General features: G+C 39.8%; 1 protein-coding gene across 1 annotated transcript; it reads right to left on the bottom strand.

The window, feature by feature from the left end:
• Positions 1-219: 219 nt before the first annotated feature.
• LOC101469307 (complement C1q-like protein 4) lies at positions 220-6,330 on the bottom strand. Its single transcript, XM_014413618.4, has 4 exons — positions 6,012-6,330; positions 2,646-2,708; positions 1,245-1,376; positions 220-1,141 (listed from the first exon to the last, which is right to left on the bottom strand). Exons 1-4 carry the CDS (start codon positions 6,220-6,222, stop codon positions 864-866), a joined length of 684 nt encoding a protein of 227 aa, XP_014269104.3. The 5' UTR covers positions 6,223-6,330; the 3' UTR covers positions 220-863.
• Between the last annotated feature and the right edge of the window lie 7,813 nt (positions 6,331-14,143).

Genomic DNA, 14,143 nt, shown 5'->3' with positions numbered 1-14,143 from the left:
GCCAAAGCTCAGAACATAATCAGCTCATGACCAGTTATGTGTTCAGCAGACATTACCGTAGTAATTTAGCCAGTTTCAGCTCGGCGTAGCTCGCTAAACCACTAATCTCACTTCATAGGTCACCCCTCAGGTGTCACTTTACCTGTGATAGTAACTCCCAGCATGTGTAGGTTTGATCTCTGCTCCATGTATGAAACACACATAAAGAAATCCACAGCGTGAGTTCAAAGATGCTTTTATTTTGAAAGTAAAGAATTGAAAGAAATGAACCCGAGTAAGTTTACAGTCAGTTATCTGTCTGCATTTGGATTAACTAAATCAGCTGTTTACATTTTTATCATGATAGTCAGATTAGGTTTAACATCTGTTAAGAGTTTAAGAAAAACACCTGCATGATTATCAAAGAAGAGAAAAAGAGGAACTGTTGGATTTTGCTCAACTTAACAGGAAAGACTCCAGTTAAAAGCAAACATGTGGGCCAGCAGTCACCAAAATAACAGACTGACCAACACAGGACAGTGGAGCCAATAAAAAACGATGCCGTTTACCAACTTATAGAAAATAGTCAGGACCTAATGGAGGAGCAGCACTTTATGAAGAGCTGACTCAAAGAAAGGACAAAGAGAAGAGAATCACTGAGCATTTAACTGGATGTATTTGAATCAAAGATAACAAGAAGAAGTAAATTATCTGAGTCAGTAGAAACAAATAAACACAAAACTAGAACCCAACCAGAAAGAGAGAGAGAGAGAGCAAGAAACTGATTCCAGCAGGTGATTTACTTCCTGTTTTACTTCTAAAAATGGCTAAGCTCCGCCCACACAGGACAGGCCAAACAGGAAGTGTTGGAGCTGTCACACCTCTCACATGGTGAAGATCAGATGACCACTGAACGTGTTATGATGACTTTGACTGTCAAATATCCTTGCACTAGCCAATAGACGTACAAACACCTGATCTCCAACCTCTAGAAGCAGTGAGACTCCATTAGAGGCGCTCACTGTACCAGATGTTGGATTTTCATATGTAATAGAAATTTGCTCCCCATTCCTCAACAAGAAAGCACCTGCAACAATGTTTCCATGACCAACTATGGTCAAGTCAAAGTGGTAGGCTCCTCTCACTGGTGCAGTGAAAATACCTGTGGGACATTTGTTTTTGTTAAATGGAAAATCAGCTGTTAGAACATCTGGAACATCAGCCTGACATCAACATAGCTGAGAAGTGACATTCAGTGTTATTACCTGTGTTTTTGTTGTAGGCATTTCCAATGTTCGTGATAACATGTTTGAAGATCAGAGTAGTGTGGTCATCAAAGGGTCCAGTATCTCCTTCACCTTGATCCAGCAGAGAGGCTGAGAAAGCCACCTGTTTGACTGAGAGAGAGAGAAAATTCATTTTACACTTCCTGTTTTAGAGTTAGACTCTTCCCATAAAAGTGACCATGACAAAAACTTTAATCTCCAATGAAAGAAATGTTTGACAGCTGAAAGCGTTTCACTGCCACAGAAGAAATCAAACTCTGGATAATCCACATACTGTGTCAGCAGGTGATTAGTTTGAAGCTTTGCCCTCAGATATCATGTGGAAGAAATAAAAAATATTGTTGGTACTAAAGATTTTCAAACACAGTAGCACCACCTTGTGAACAGATTTATAGCACTGATATATGTTGATCCTCCAGAGTTTGTTGGCTTCTGTCTGAAGGTGGCGCTACAGCACAAATACAGCTTCAGATGTTCACAGAAATTGATTTGAGCAGCAGAGATGGATTACATCCTGTAAGCACGCTGTGTTACTGCGTTACTAAAACCGTGACTTTTTGCGAGAATGTCTCATGGCAGTGACGTAAGCGAGTGCGACGTTCGTGACAACAGCTGTCTGCAGATCAACAATGGATCACATATCGAGTGCGGGAGAGAGTATGAGCGTGCAGCGTTTAAAGCGTGGAAGTACTGACCTTACTTTAAGTTTGATTCCATAAAAAGTGACAAAAACATTAGTGTCCATCGTGCGTGGGAAGAAAACTTCTTTTTACAGCGAAAAAATCCCCTAAACTTCCGAGCAAGCACCTATTTGAAAGACTGAGTGTAAACACACAAAACGTTTTATTTTATGTGCTGGAATGTGCAGAAAATATGTTTAAATGGTAAACAGATTTCTTCCAGTCAGAGAATGTTGCATATACTTTAACGTTTGCTTGATGCATAAAGTTAAAAGATTAAAACTAATAAAACAAGTTTTAAAAAGATCTATCGCTTTATCACCTATTCAGGTTGTAAATCGTGTTTTTAAAAAGTAACTAAGTAATTAATTACTCTTGAAAATAAGTAATCAGTAAAGTAACGGGATTACTTTTTGGGGAAGTAATCAGTAATTAGTTACTGATTACTTTTTTCAAGTAACTTGACCAACACTGTTGAGCAGCGTTGTGTCTTTAACTGTAACACATTCCAGTCACCTTGTGATGTTGAGCTGATCAGAGCAGGTTTTAGTTTCAGTGTCTAACATTACAACATTCAAACATAAATACTAATCTGGTCAATTTAATATCAGATTTAAGATATAACATTAATTCTAAAATGTAAGAATGTATCAATTATAGAAATCTTGCAACATTTCTCTTTCAGATTCCCACACAGTACCTTGTAACTGCTGCTTCAGCTGGTCGATCTCAGTCTTCTGACTCTCCACCTTTGTTGCTAGTTCTGATAAAATATAATAGAAATAAAAAGAAAAATCTTACTGACAGCACACAGTTATTCACAGGTTTTTATTTGTAAGTAAGAAAGTAACTAAGTAAGAAAGTTGTGGTGATCCTTGGGTGGAGAATGGTTGAAGAAGCAGACTTGTTTGACTGGATCTCTGAACAAACTGATTCTCAACTCTGTGCTGTTAAACTCTGTCATCTTTATCCACACTAGGAGAGTTTCTAGGTTCTACCTTGCAAGGGATCAATAACAATTTAAAATTTATAATTTACAGTTTTTTTACACACAACCTGTCAAAAGGGGAGGGGCCGGCTGCTTCCATAGAGCACATTTCATTCATAACGTTGTAAATCCAAGACCATCATGTATTCATGATTTGTGCGAAATCCCAGAAATAAACCTTAGACAAAGCGAATCTGTGAACTAAGGTGTAGGTCTGTTAGGTTTTGTTGTGGTGATCCTCGGGTTGGGGGATGGGTGTTCATACTGGAGTGCAAAATGAAAACCAGTGGAAGATGGACAAGAAAAGGTCAAAGCCGTCAGGTGCTCAGTTTAGAAAAAAGAGAAAAGAGGAGGAGAAACGAGCAAAAGACACAGTGAAGCAGATGTGTCATTGGATAATGGCAGGCAGTGATGGGAATAACGGCGTTACTTTTTTCAGTAACGAGTAATCTAATTACTATTCCTATCGTTACAAAGCCGTTACTGTTACCAACAAGAAATTGCGCTCCGTTACTATTTTTCAACAAACAGACGGTTGAAGCTGTGTTCAGCTTACAGCATCTTATATCAGTTGCACGGAAGTAGCTGTAAGTAATCTGGACGCTACGGCTTTAAGCAGCTGCGCTCCCGCGGTAATCATGATCACTGTCTGGCACAACACCTGGATCTCAGGGGGCAAAACAATCACATGAGTGCTGCTGTTTGACTGAGGAAGAATAAAGTAGTCGTGGTAAGACAATCACATGACCACTTAAAGACAAAGCAACAAGGTGACATATACCAGTTTATAAACTGTGTTGATCGGCCACGTAAAACCAGAGTCATGATAAACAAGATATACGCAGCATTTTTTCCTCAATAGTTTCATGTTTACTGTCTAAGGACAGCGCAGCGAGCACGCTCTGCTTATGAGCAAGAAATAAAAAAACAAAACATAAAACAGCCCGTTTGTGTTGGTGGAAAAATGCACCATGTCGACCAATCAAAAAATGATTTGGCAACATGACGTTTGGTTGTTTAGGAAGAGAGAGAGCGAGACAGCAGAAAGAGAGAGAGCGAGTTTTGAGATGTGAGAGATTTGTGACGTTTAGCGTGTTTGCAGTGTGTAGTTAGTGTGTTGTGGATAGTTTTGTGTTGTGTGTCAGAACAATGATGCGACTGCTGTCTCCAGGTAGAAACAGGAGTGACACACCTGCTGCTGTCAGACCTGCAGGTATCAGGCTGTGATGTTTCCTTTATAGTGGACAGAAATGTTTGGAGTGGCACAAATAATTTGTGGCATCTTATTGAAGAACAGCTGATTGTTCTGTAAATGGTTATTTAAAAAATCAAGGTAAAAGATAAATGATACAAATAACTTTGCTGTTTGCAAAACTTGTGCATATGATTTTAAAATTGACAATTTATATTTGCATTTAAAGTTATGAAATATGATCATTAAACATGTTTGTGGTTGTTACAGTAAAACATAACTTTTTCTACTCGGATTTTGTGTTTTTTGTCTGATTTTAGATCAATTGTGTTTATACAGTAGTCAAAATGAAAACATAACTGTAAATTCAGACACGTGAGGCTGTGCTGAAAAGAACGAGACCAAACAAGGCAAATAAATCTTTTTAAAGGTGAAATGTGGAGGGAAAATCAAAAGTAGTTAAAAATGGCCAATTATACCCTGGACCCCAGAGGGTTAAACGTTTTTTTTAAACACAATTAATTACTTTTAGAATCTTGTAACTCAGTTACTAACTCAGTTACTTTTTTGAAGAAGTAACTAGTAACTATAATTTATTACTTTTTCAAAGTAACTTGCCCAACACTGATGGCAGGTCATGTATTATGAAACACTCAGAATCAGAATACTTTATTAATGCCTAAGGAAATGATTTGGGTTACATATTCTCCAAGAAGAAATTCTAAAATAGTAACAGTAACAGACTAAACTCCAGACAATACATAATGTTAGCATAAAAGTAGCACTAATATATACAGATCACTCAATTATAAATATCAAGGATTAACAGACGTGATTATAAATAAATACCAAGAAAACTGACAAGGATATCACAGCGTAGAAAGAAGCACGTGTAAAACGGGAGTAACTATTGCAAAGACCCCACACACACCCGACATGTTCACTCTTCTGCCCTCGGAGGCTCAGAAGTATGAAATCCAGAACATCCCGACTCAACAACTCCTCCTTCACTGCTATCCGACTCTTGAACAGCTGAAATATTTTGAACAGTAATAGTAATTTTTGCACATCAGGTCATCTCACATATCAAACCAGCATATTAAGCTCATAGCTCTTTTGCACATAAATCTATTTAACGCATCAATTTTTTTTGGTCTCCACTTATTTATTCCTGCTATTTGTATTTTATCTATTTGTACATATTAACCGGCATCTGTGTGTGGACAGCAGAGAAAAAATTTCATTGCGCAAAGAAATGATTTGCTTTGTACACATGACAATAAACACTTTCAATCCTTAAATCTTTGAATCAGTTAGTGAGCTTCCACTTCCAGGGGGCGCTACATCACAAACACGGACTTTAAATGATGATTAGAACGTTTGCATCAACACAGAAACTGGTGTTTAAGTAAATGTTGAAGTATTTGGTTTGAAGAGTTTGCCATGAAGAGGAGCCGTGAGCTGTTTCATTATAAACACATTCCAGTCAGTTCCTGATGCTGAGATGAAAAGAGATGTTTTTGGTTCTGTTATAAAATCTTAAGATGTTTTAAAGTTTTATACTTTTACAATCAAACATGTAAAAAAAACATTTTAATATCACACATCATTCAGAGGATATATTTACAGCTCCATGATGGTTTCACTACAATCTCTTTGGACTGCAGCTTCAGCTGATCAGTCTCAGTTTTCTGTCTCTTTAAGCTTCTTTACCGGCTCTTTAAAGCATTTTGTTTCATTGCATCATTAATCTCTGAAGACTGCTCCAATATTCCTGTGATAAAAATATTGAGTCTCATAAGAAAACACATAACCATGAATGTTGGTCATTCCTGTTTCTGATGTTCTGGATATTTCTGAAGTCACATTGATGTATGAAACTGTACCTTGATTCTCTCTCTGTAGGACAGTGATCCGCTCATTCTGCACAGCCAATGAGGCGGTCAGCTCTCTCAGCACAGCGTGGATGTCCTGTGGACAGGACTGTTGGACTGCAGTCTCAGTCTGATCTGCTGAAACAGAGCAGACCAGAAGCAAAAGTGGGAGAAACATGATGATCTTCATTCTGTCAACAGAAACCTGCTGTATAACTGTCATCTGTTAATCTGAGAGTTTTATAACGAGGGGAAAAGAGGCGTGAATGAGGAGGTTTCTGCCCCACATGTCCCCTCATCCTCCACCTCACACACTGCAGAGCTGCAGGACCAGAATCAGACTTTGACTGCAGGACTGAACATGTAAACAGAGCAGGGATGTAGAGATGTTCTCCTTTGAACTCTCTGCAGTTAACTGTGTACACAGAGTTCATGCATATATACATGCGGAGCTGGGACTTATCAGCTAACACCAGCGTTAGCGTCCATGACCCACTCTGATGTTTAACAGCATTCTGAGTTTCCTGGTGCAAAAACCAGGCTTAAAAATATTTACTGGAAGGCTGAAAGGTTGATGCCGTAGATCTTTTAGAAGAACTCACTGACTCAAGGCCTTTTCACACAGGAAGCATAAATTTATTTTAAAACAGTCATAAAAAGATGGAACTATTTTTGAATGCTGGTTTGATCGTGTCAGCTCCACAAACAGAGCAAACGTTTGTTTGTCGAGCTTGTTGAAAGAACCAAAGTACAATTAAACAATACGAAGAACTGCAACACACTGACCTCAGCACCTCTGTGGTTACAGGAAATCAGCTGCATGACTTTCTGACACAAACACACACAGAGAGGGGGGGGGTTTGTGACTCGCAGCTTCACTGTTGCAGCTATTTAAGAATATCTGGAAAGCTCAGTTACTAATGACATCTCCTGATCCTTTGGCCTTCACTATGACTCAAATGTTATTCTCTGTCACAAACACAAATCACTCAATAAAAAAAATCAGAAAAACTGAAATCTTTTTTTTTATGTTGGCTTGAACATTTTAGCTGTGAATTCATAAAGAGAGCAAACATTTGTTTGTCAAGCTCATTAATGTGATAAAAGTCGAGTTTGAAAACACTTCAAGAATAAAAGCCAGAGTACGAGCTAACTTCCTCCCCTCACCCCCAACCAGTTAGAATCAGAATCAGAATGGGTTTTATTGCCAAATGTTGAGCAGGTTTACAACATTAGGAAATTGCTGCGGTGCTTCAGTGCAAACATACTGTCATAAATTACGTTTAAATAGACATGAAAATAAAAATAAGAATAAGAATTAAAAGTGCTAAGTAGATAGATATATACATGATATATACATAAGTGCAGGTGGTGATCAGTGCCAAACATGGAATGATGCAGTGACACAGCGTAGGGTCATGTGTTAGTGGTGGGAACAGTCATACGGTTATTGTTCATGTGTCCGACAGCAGAGGGGAAGAAACTGTTCTTATGGCGAGAGGTTCTGGTGCGAATGGACCGGAGCCTCCTGCCTGAGGGGAGCAGGTCAAACAGACTGTGTCCAGGGTGAGAAGGGTCAGCTGAGATCCGAGCTGCACGCCGCAATGTCCTGGAGGTGTACAGGTCCTGCAGAGATGGGAGTCTGCAGCCAATCACCTTCTCAGCAGAGCGCACAACACGCTGCAGTCTCTGTTTGTCCCTGATAGTGGCTCCAGCGTACCACACGGTGATGGAGGAGGTGAGGATGGACTCGATGATTGCGGTGTAGAACTGCATCATCGTCCGTGTTGGCAGGTTGAATTTCTTCAGCTGCCTCAGGAAGTACATCCTCTGCTGGGCTTTCTTAATGACGGAGGTGATGGTGGGCTCCCACTTCAGGTCCTGGGTGATGGTGGTACCCAGGAAGCGGAATGAGTCCACAGAGGTGATGGGGGTGTCAGTCAGGATGATGGGGGGGAGTGGGGCTGTGTGCTTCCTGAAGTCCACAATAATCTCCACTGTCTTCTGGGCATTCAGCACCAGGTTGTTGTGGCTGCACCAGGACACCAGACGTTCAACCTCCCTCCTGTAGGCAGACTCATCCCCGTCCGCGATGAGTCCAATAACGGTGGTGTCACCTGCAAACTTGATTAGCTTGACAGACTGGTGGGTGGAGGTGCAGCAGTTGGTGTACAGGGAGAAGAGCAGGGGAGAAAGAACACAGCCCTGAGGGGAGCCGGTGCTGATGGTCCGGGAGTCTGAGACATTCAGATACTGCAGATAGATGCTCCTCACCAGTGTTGGGTAAGTTACTTTAAAAAAGTAATTAATTACTAATTACTTAATCAATATTGTATTTAAAATACTTATCTAATTACTGTGTCAGAAAAGTAACTTAATTACTAAATAAGTAATTTAACTAAATACTTCTTAAAATCCCAATAAAACCTTGAGTGGGCAAACAATAGAAATTAAACTCTTTAAATAATAAATCTTTTTTTTTAAAGACAGGGACTCTACAGCAGCGGTAGCATCTCTTCCACAGTGTCGCCTGCAGTTATTTTTAAGCTCACCTTTTTAAGCACCTTCTGTGCTGCTGAAGTAAAATCAGGTTTTGCTGCTCAGCAGGAGTTGCCGCTGTGTTATCCATGGATGATGGACAAGGATCACTCAGAAGTGTTCGTCTGTGCTCTGTGTCAGGCGCTTCAGCAGATTACTCCTGCTATTAACAGCCGCTGATAGTTTTTACATATTACTGTAATGTTCTTGTCTGCTTGTTTCAGAAAAGTGAAGAGACGGGAATATGTCCATGTCATAAAACTCGCTTCAGCGAGTCCAGCAGCTTCTGCTTTAGAATACGACTGTGCAGCAAACTGGCGCGAAATGACGAGCATCTGCACTACAGCGATGTTAAAGCGGCAGAGTTTACCTCTACGTTTAGAAGACAAATTATTGAAATTTAATAATGATATGCACATTGTAAGTCACTGTAATTAAAATACCTAAAAATGAACAGTAATCAGTTACTTTACTTTTTCAGTGGAAAAGTAATTTAATTACAGTAACGCGTTACACCCAACACTGCTCCTCACAGAGGTCTCTTATTATTAGAAGGAGTTTTTCCTTTGTCATATGACCTGGGATAGAAAGAGATTAATGACATTATCTGTTACAATGAATGTTCATGTGAAAATGTGCAAAAACAAATCTAACTGAAGTAGAATTATATAAAACTGAATGAAACATGAAGTTAATTATTTCCATATGTGATGTGAAAGTGATTTTTTTATGTTAGAATAACAAAGATAACGTGATAAAGATTTTAAAGTTTAAACTTTGTATTAAATCGAGTAAAGCAGACAGAGAAAGATAAGCGTGGGTGGACATCAGATGATGGGATGTCCAGTAGGATGGGGGAGGAAAGGGTGAGCAGGTATAAAAGTGAGGTGAAGAGGAGATGGAAAGAGTCCAGCCTGTGAACTGGTTTTGTCATTTTGGCTTTTCGCCTGTTGCCGTGTTAGATGGTTCATTCAGAAGGATTTTGACTGACATCATACATCCACTGGATGCTGCTGTCTTGTTGGGTGATGATCATCAACACAGGACTCGGGCATAACAGCATCTTTACACCTGGCTGTGCTCATCCTTCCTCCAACCTCTCCTCACCAAAGATAAGAGCAAACTCAGCTCACAGTAGGTTAGTTAGAAAGTAGAGTTCAGGTGATTTGATTATTGTTCTTTGATTTTTACTATTTAATTTTGCTTTGCTCTGCTAAATTGCTTTAAACAAATTTCCTGCAATTCCTGCAAAGTCTTTATTTATTCATCTTTATTAGTGCAAATAGCTCTCACAGCTTACCCTATCCGCAGTAATAAAATAATGTTTAATTGGAGCCTGCTGTCCAGGCTACTAAAACCATCCCAGAAATAACAAATGCCACAGTCAACAGGAAAGCTACTGTTAACATGTTGGACTGATAGGATTCGACCTGCAGGGTTACTCAGGTTTCTTCTTATCGGGGTTTGCAGGGAAGACACCTGGATGATTTCAAAGCACTGGACTGGGCGAGTCCAGAAATCTACATTATCTACTGCGTAAAACTCATAGAACAAAGTCAACTTCCTGTACAGGAGTTTCTGTCGCCCTTGATAGAGCTCAACGCCTTCCCACAGAGACCAAGTGTTTGCTTATTGGGTGGTTATATGTAGGACTGGGCGATATATCGAGTTTTTAAATATATCGATATATTTTTATATGAGATATGACAATATTGTTTATATCGATATAGTCTATGTTACATCATAATTTTACTTGTGGAGACGCTAGTTTGCCTCTCTCTTGTCCACTTTTGTCTTTTGTCAAAAAATGTTTTAGTACGACTTTGGTAAGCTACGAAGCCGCACCGCTTGATGGATTCTTGGAGCATTACGGCTACCGCAGTCTGGAGCCTCACGGAGTGATACGTACTGTGCTTCAACGTAATATTACCGTATTGTGTGTGTATAAGGACCATAAATGGCACCTGTAAGAGTCGTGGTTACGAAGAGGATTTCAAACTCCAGGCTGTCAGTCACACAGTAGAAGTTGGGAACAGAGCAGCTGTGAAACCTTTGTTATTATGCTCAGCGTCTGTTAGCTTACAGTTTGACTGCACAGTTGTGAGCTCTTTGTTATGCACAAAAACAACATTGTTTTCTTTTATTTAGGGATCATTATTATTTAATAAATGCTGATAATTTATTTTTGAGTAATTTTTCATGTGCATCTGCGCTGTATGTGAATAAAAGTGCCTGTGTGACATCTGGGACACCGCTGTGACTAAACTCTCTGTTTGTTCTTACTTTATGGCTTTAGAAAAATATCGAGATATATATCGTATATCGCCATCCAGCTAAAGAATATCGAGATATGAATTTTGGGTCATATCAACCAGTCCTAGTTATATGTTTGTTAAGGGTTTCTCTGTATTGTTGTAGGATCTTTACCTTACAGTATAAAGCACATTGAGACCCCTTAATTAAGCACAAGTTTGTTTGAAGTCTTGAACAAATGAAACAGGAATCCAGAAAAGGGGACAGAAGGTGACCCCGAGGAGGGCGGGACCGACAGGAAGTAAAGACAAGACTCATTAATAAACAAAGTAAAACAGGAAGTAACCAACAAACAACGAAGTAAAACCTGAGGAAATGAAAACATGTAACTAAGAAGATAATGAGGGAAGAGATAAGGGAGGGGAAATAAACTGAAAACATAATGTGGAGGAAATAAAACCAACAGAATGCCAAGACTATCATATTTCAGAGTTTATGAAACAACGTAATTCGCCATTAAAAGCGATTAATATAAATGAGTCATGATCTTTGTATTGCAGACATTCTGCTTTGTTGTGTTGAGAGTTGTGTCAGTCACAATTTTAAGTGAGTTTAAATGAAACCTGACAGATTAAATCTGGTGTCTTTCATAAACATGCACACAAACAATATCACAGACATTAATAACTATGTCAAAGAAACCAGCAAAGCTCTCCTCTGCAGCGCTCTGTGCTTCATACTCTATACTGTAGCATAGCAACTTTGCATTTAGGTCTTCTAACGAAAATAAGAAAATGGGAACATAAATAGTGCATCATTGCCAGACCTGCAGACACTCAGCCATGACACCAGTCAGTGAGAAGTGCCAGCTTGATGCCGGATTTCTATGAGCCTGGGCTACATAAACCAAACCATAATCGGGCATGTCATCACATAAACAGTGCCATCTACGCCAGGCCTGGCCCATATCTGGATGACATACCACCTACCATGGCAGAAGGCAGCCAGCAGTTCTGGCTTGACACCAGATCCAGGCCAGACCTTTCTTCTATGTGGGACAGGGATGGAAACTAACATCGCAGCAGAGGACTGGATACCAGCTTGTGCTGTACCTTAGATGGTGAATACAGATACTAATAACCCAGAATATTGACACAATTCTACATTCTTGCCAAGAGTGTTTACAAACAAACACAAGGTGGCACTAAGTATGTGTCAAGTTTTTATAAACTTTGGAATAAGTGTCTGTATATTTTGTGAGTTTTGTCTTTGTTGTTTATTTTTAATGATATAATGACTCATTTTGTCTGAAATCAAATCAAATATGATATAACCACACCTGGACTGGCCACCGGGCCATTTTTTGTTTTTATGGGCCCATGGTTGTTTCTTTTTGTTTTTGTTTTTTGTTTCTTTGTAACGGTATAAACAATGAAAGGTGGTGGAGTGGCCATTCGGCCACGATCGATTCTGGGCTGGACCAATTGCAGCAGAGGAGGTTGAACTTCAGTATAAAGTTTGGTATTGAGGTGAAAAGGAAAGCGATTTGTCCCCTACTTCATCTAGATTGAGAAAAAGACTCATCCTCCCCCTCCCTCTCCTGTTGCTACTTCAATCATGAAACTGATCAATGATCAGCTGATCGGCTTTTCTCTCTTGTTTATTTATCGCCCACTTTGCGCCAGAAAGAGGAAACCAGCGGATATCGCACTAAACAACAGCAGCACGTTTAAGCTTGATCAGCTGTTGTTAGAATTTATTTAATATTAATTTCTAGTATCAGCTGATGTTTGCTGGAGCCACAGCTGTAAAGCTGCTGGTCATGATATGGTTTGGTTATGTGGTGAGAGGGAAACATGAAGATGAAACCAGGAGATGTCCTTACTGGATCATCAGAGCTGTGATGGAGAAACAGGTTTACCTTTTGGGTGACATGAATGAGTTGAGGGGAAGTTATGAACTGTTTCTGAGAGACAAATAACACCAGGATCCTTTTTTAGGTAGCTGACAGCTGGTAACTGTGCAGGGGCGGGTCTAGCAAAGTGTTGCCAGGGGTCCATGTAGGGCATTAACAGGGAGAGGGGGACACAAAGAAATACTTTTCTTTCTTATTCTCATTTAAAATGTCTAGCTTTTAAAAAATAATTATCTGAGTCTTACAACAAATGATTGATAGATTGGTGCATATATACCATCAGAACAGTGAACATCACTGTCACAACAGTGTTTATTTTCATTCAAAGGCTTTATGATTTTTCCTATAATGGCGGCCGGTCTCTAGTCAAAATGCCCGGGACGATTTTCTGTCCCAGTCCAGCCCTGTATGCAGCTCATCTGCAGTCTGGTGTTACCTACATCTTCCTATTCAGAAGGCAGAATTTCAGAGTTCTGAGTACAATCGAAAGCACCACGACTGCAGTTTTTGTGTTGGATGTAAAAGGCGCACATGACACTGTGACGTAGGCTAGAATCATGGCAGCAGTCAATGACGGTCCAGGCGTGGGATTTCTCTCGTGGAAATATGCACATTATTTTTTCCTTTCTATTGGTAGGTGGCACAGTGCACTTGTGGCAAGTAAGCAAAGAAGACTGGCAAAGTTATGGAAGCAACACATTAACAAGAGAATTCTGAGTAAAACCAAAGTTACTTTCCCTAGTAACTAGTTACTCTGAAAGTAACGAGTAACTTCAAGTAACTCAGTTACTTTTGATAGAAGTAACTAGTAATGTAACTAAGTTACTAATTTAAAGTAACTTACCCAACACTGGTATTTAAGTCCTCGGACTTCCTGTGTTCAGCGTCGCGTCGTCTGTTATCGCTCAGTCATAGGTTTTTGTTTTCACTGTGTTTCATAGTCTTTTAGTTACACAGTGCTCACAGTCTTCTTTGTTTCCTTAGTTTCATGTTTTGCCACCTGCAATCAGCCAAATAAAGGCTCGCCTTTTGTTGGAATTCAAGCTCTCTTCTCCTGTGTCTGCGTTTGGGTTCACATCTGAAACGCACCGGCTGCTCAGCCGTGACACCAGCAAAACCTTTAGCCAAATACACACACCTGTACATATACACACACACACTTGCAGGGAATAGAACTACAACTGAAGCTCAATTTGACGCCTGTGACCGGAAGTGATGCGTCCGAGTACGCCAAGTTTCCGTAGTGTAGTGGTTATTACGTCCCCGGTTTGAAAACCGGGCGGAAACGTTAATTTCAATCTTTTTTTCTTTTAAGTGAATTCTGAAACAACAACGACAGCACACACCTACACCTGTAGGAGTTTCATGTTTCCTGAAACAACATTGTTTCCCTTGTTTCTGGCGTTGCTCAGTGTTCACTATCTTGATCAAAAACGAC

Source organism: Maylandia zebra, linkage group LG10 (genome assembly GCF_041146795.1).
Source record: "Maylandia zebra isolate NMK-2024a linkage group LG10, Mzebra_GT3a, whole genome shotgun sequence".
NCBI lineage: Eukaryota > Metazoa > Chordata > Actinopteri > Cichliformes > Cichlidae > Maylandia > Maylandia zebra.
This window is presented reverse-complemented; position numbering and strand designations above follow the sequence as displayed.